This window comes from Sinocyclocheilus grahami, unplaced genomic scaffold, assembly GCF_001515645.1.
Source record: "Sinocyclocheilus grahami isolate Dianchi unplaced genomic scaffold, SAMN03320097.WGS_v1.1 scaffold612.1, whole genome shotgun sequence".
Taxonomy (NCBI): Eukaryota; Metazoa; Chordata; class Actinopteri; order Cypriniformes; family Cyprinidae; genus Sinocyclocheilus; species Sinocyclocheilus grahami.
In genome coordinates, this window is record NW_015505791.1 from 448,233 (window position 1) to 451,952 (window position 3,720).

The window sequence follows — 3,720 nt, forward strand, 5'->3', positions numbered from 1 at the left end:
GGTGGTGGGAGCATTAATATCACGCTGTAAACTTACCCCGGACTTGTGAGGATCAGCCCGGGATGTTTCCACCATGGCTCTCTGCTCTCTCAGCTGGGCCTGCTTCTCCAGTAGCTCATGGATCTGCTTCTCCATGGCCTCCAGCTCAAGCTGCACCGAGTGTCCTCACCTGCACTCAAAGTTAGAAACATATCCGCCATTAGAGCAAGTAACAGTGAGTAAAACAATAGTAATGTGTGTGAATAGAGTAAGCAAGATTAGCGACAGCCGCACTGGTGATGCTAATGGGCTATAAACTAGTAGCGGAATCGGGAAATCAAAATAAAACTTGTGAGAAGGTGCTCCGATTGTTTTTGTTGTTGAGTACGAGAGGAGAAATGTTCACATGTTATAGAAACGAAAATTATGGTATATAAATTGATTTTAATATAAAAAAAATAGACAATAAAGAATTAACTTGAGGGAGCTCCAAACTCAAAACACGCGGCAGAAGTGACATCAGCAAACTGTTTGCTCCCTCAATTCAATTTCATTAATTGTTTTATAATTTCAAGGCATTCTAAGTTCATCTGAATAACACACAACACTGACATGAACAGAACAGACACTGTGTCACCATGCTCTGCATTACACTGTCTGTGTGTGTGTGTGTGTGTGTATGTGTGTGTGTGTGAGAGAGACTCTAGAGGAGCAGGAATGAGGAACCTGCTTCGCAGACTCGCAGAGAAACCTGTTTTTTAAAAACGTCCATATCAAACATTCAAGTCTTTGTAATCAGATGGGTTCTTAAATGCTGCTTTCACACCACTGTCAGTTTTTGTTGTGTTTATTTTGTTATTGAGAGGAAAGTACGAAGGCACAGCATGTTTACATATTCATCCAAACACCACTCAGCAGCTTCAGGTTCAGCTGTGTTTGCTCTGAAGCGCTGTCTTCTCTTGAATTGCATCCAGGAGGGCTGAATTACAGTCTTGGGCTTCATTGCCACACTGCTCAAATCACATTATTGCCACTTACATCAGGTCATATGAGTTCAAACGAATACTCAACAACAAAAATTATTGTTGACAATTTGTATTGTTGACATTGTGATAATGTTAACTAATTGATTCAGCCCTATATTGGACATTGTTCCCCAAGTGTATTCTCGCAATGTGAGAAACCATTTCGAAAGAGAATGCTGGCTTCTGAGCATCATGGCCTACTAATCATCCCATATATCTACTGATGGGCTTCATCACTCTGTCTCCTCTCTACTAATAAGCTGGTGTGTGTGGTGGGTGTTCTGGTGGTCTTGTGTTAAACAGCTTATTCAGGGCAGCTCTAAATAAAACCAACAGGACATTTTTGTATCAATTAACTGTATCTATATAGCAGCCTTAAATATTTGTAATCTTTTAAAGAAATTCAAAATCTGTTTTAATAAACTTCACTTTTCTATTTTGACTCTACTTAAGATATGATTATCAGCATGTGTGTGTGTATAGGAGATTCTGTAGGAGCAGGAATGAGGAAACTGCTACAAAGACTTGCAGACAAACCTGTTTTTTTTTAAAACACGTCACACAAACACAGAAAAAAAAAACAGGAGTCACCTGATTTCAGTAGAAGAGAAGCTGAAGAGTAGTTGGGCTGCTGTGTGTTTGTGTTTCTGTATTCATGCAGTAAAATGGAAGAAGACAGAATTTCAGTAAATAAGAAGGAGTTCTTGTGTCCAGTGTGTCAGGATCTCCTGAAGGATCCAGTGGCCATTCCCTGTGGACACAGTTACTGTAAGATCTGTATTACAGGCTGCTGGGATCAGGAGGATCAGATGAGCGTCTACAGCTGCCCTCAGTGCAGACAGACCTTCAGTCCAAGACCTGCTTTAGCTAGAAACACCATGCTGGCTGAAGTGGTGGAGAAACTGAAGAAGACCAAACTCTCTGCTGACTGTGACGCTGGAGCTGGAGATGTGCAGTGTGACGTCTGTACTGGAAGAAAATACAAAGCCGTCAAGTACTGTCTGGTGTGTCTGAACTCTTACTGTCAGAATCACCTCGAACAACATGAGAGTTTGTTTAAAGGAAAGAGACACAATTTGACTGAAGCCACTGGACAACTGCAGGAGATGATCTGCCAGAAACATGAGAAGCTCTTCGAGGTTTTCTGTCGCACTGACCAGAAATGTATATGTATATGTGTGCTGTGTACGACGGATGACCATAAAAACCATGACATTATACCAGCTGCAGACCAGAGGACAGAGAAACAGGTATTTAAAACTAGAAATCAAGTTAATACTCAGTGCAGTAATCCAACAATCTGTTTATTTTCTGTGTGTAGAGCCGCAGCTTAATTACACAGAAGACAGAAACACTGTCAGTGTGAAGCTCTATGTCTGTGTCAGTTTCACTTTTATAATACTTACACTTGCAGCATGAAGCAAGCCTTAATCTTCATGTTAATTAATGTACGATGGTGGTAAATGATCAATCATCCTTTTTGGACTTTGAGCTTACAGCCATTAGTTATCAGCTCCACTTTTACTGGATTCATCTGTTCACATGATGATTTAGTGCCAGTAGTTTTCTGTGACGTTCACTATCATCTGTTTGTCCTGCAGAAGCAGCTGAAGAAGATGCAGGAGACATTCCAGCAGAGAATCCAGCAGAGAGAGAAAGATCTTCAGCAGCTGAGAGAGGCTGTGGAGTCTCATAAGGTGAGTCTGGAGAAGAAGAGAAGTTTGTCTCGGTCTCAGTTCAGACTCACTGAAGCCTGAATCACTGTGTGTCCTAACAGCGCTCTGCACAGACAGCAGTGGAGGACAGTGAGAGGATCTTTACTGAGCTCATCCGCTCCATTGAGAGAAGCCGATCTGAGCTGATACGGCTGATCAGAGATCAGGAAAAGACTGCAGTGAGTCGAGCTGAAGGACGACTGGAGCGACTGGAGCAGGAGATCAATGATCTGAGGAGGAGAGACGCTGAGCTGGAGCAGCTTTCACACACACAGGATCACATCCAGTTCCTGCAGGTAACAGAGATCTAGAAGAATCAGAATCAGAATCAGAATGAGCTTTATTGCCAGGTATGTTTACACATACGAGGAATTTGTTTTCGTGACAGAAGCTTCCACAGTGTAACAGAATGACAGTGACAGAACAAAAAACACAGATAATAAAAAATAAAAAAATAGAACAAGTAAATAAGGAATACAAATATATAAATCGACAATTGTATGTGCAGGTATATTACAATAGACAGTTTTGTATGTACAGGTACTGTATATTATGTGCAAATTTTAGGTGTAGACTGAGTATGAGTGTTAGATAAATAAGTGTATGAATGTATCAATAGTGTGTGTTCCACAGTTATTGTTAAGTGTTCATGAGATGGATTGCCTGAGGGAAGAAACTGTTCCTGTGTCTGGTCGTTCTGGTGCTCAGTGCTCTGTAGCATCGACCAGATGGCAACAGTTGAAACAATGTGAGTGTCCCACTTCAGGTCCTGAGAGATTGTGGTGCCCAGGAACCTGAATGACTCCACTGCAGTCACAGTGCTGTCAATGATTGTGCAGGGAGGGCAGGGAGTGCAGGGAGGTTTTTCCTGAAGTCCACGGTCATCTCCACAGTTTTGAGCCTCCTGTCTGTAAGCAGACTCGTCACCGTCCTGAATGAGGCCAATGAGTGTGGTGTCGTCTGCAAACTTCAGGAGCTTGACAGAGGGGTCTTTAGATGTG

At 42.1% G+C, this 3,720-nt stretch overlaps 1 protein-coding gene across 1 annotated transcript in view; it reads left to right on the forward strand.

The window, feature by feature from the left end:
* The first annotated feature begins 1,645 nt into the window (after nt 1-1,645).
* LOC107557625 (tripartite motif-containing protein 16-like protein) overlaps nt 1,646-3,720 on the forward strand; it is a 14,713-nt gene continuing 12,638 nt past the window's right edge. Inside the window, exons 1-3 of the mRNA XM_016241104.1 lie at nt 1,646-2,254; nt 2,606-2,701; nt 2,782-3,015. Coding sequence (XP_016096590.1) covers nt 1,670-2,254; nt 2,606-2,701; nt 2,782-3,015 — 915 coding nt within the window. The 5' untranslated portion in view covers nt 1,646-1,669. The remainder of the gene's footprint in view (nt 2,255-2,605; nt 2,702-2,781; nt 3,016-3,720) is intronic.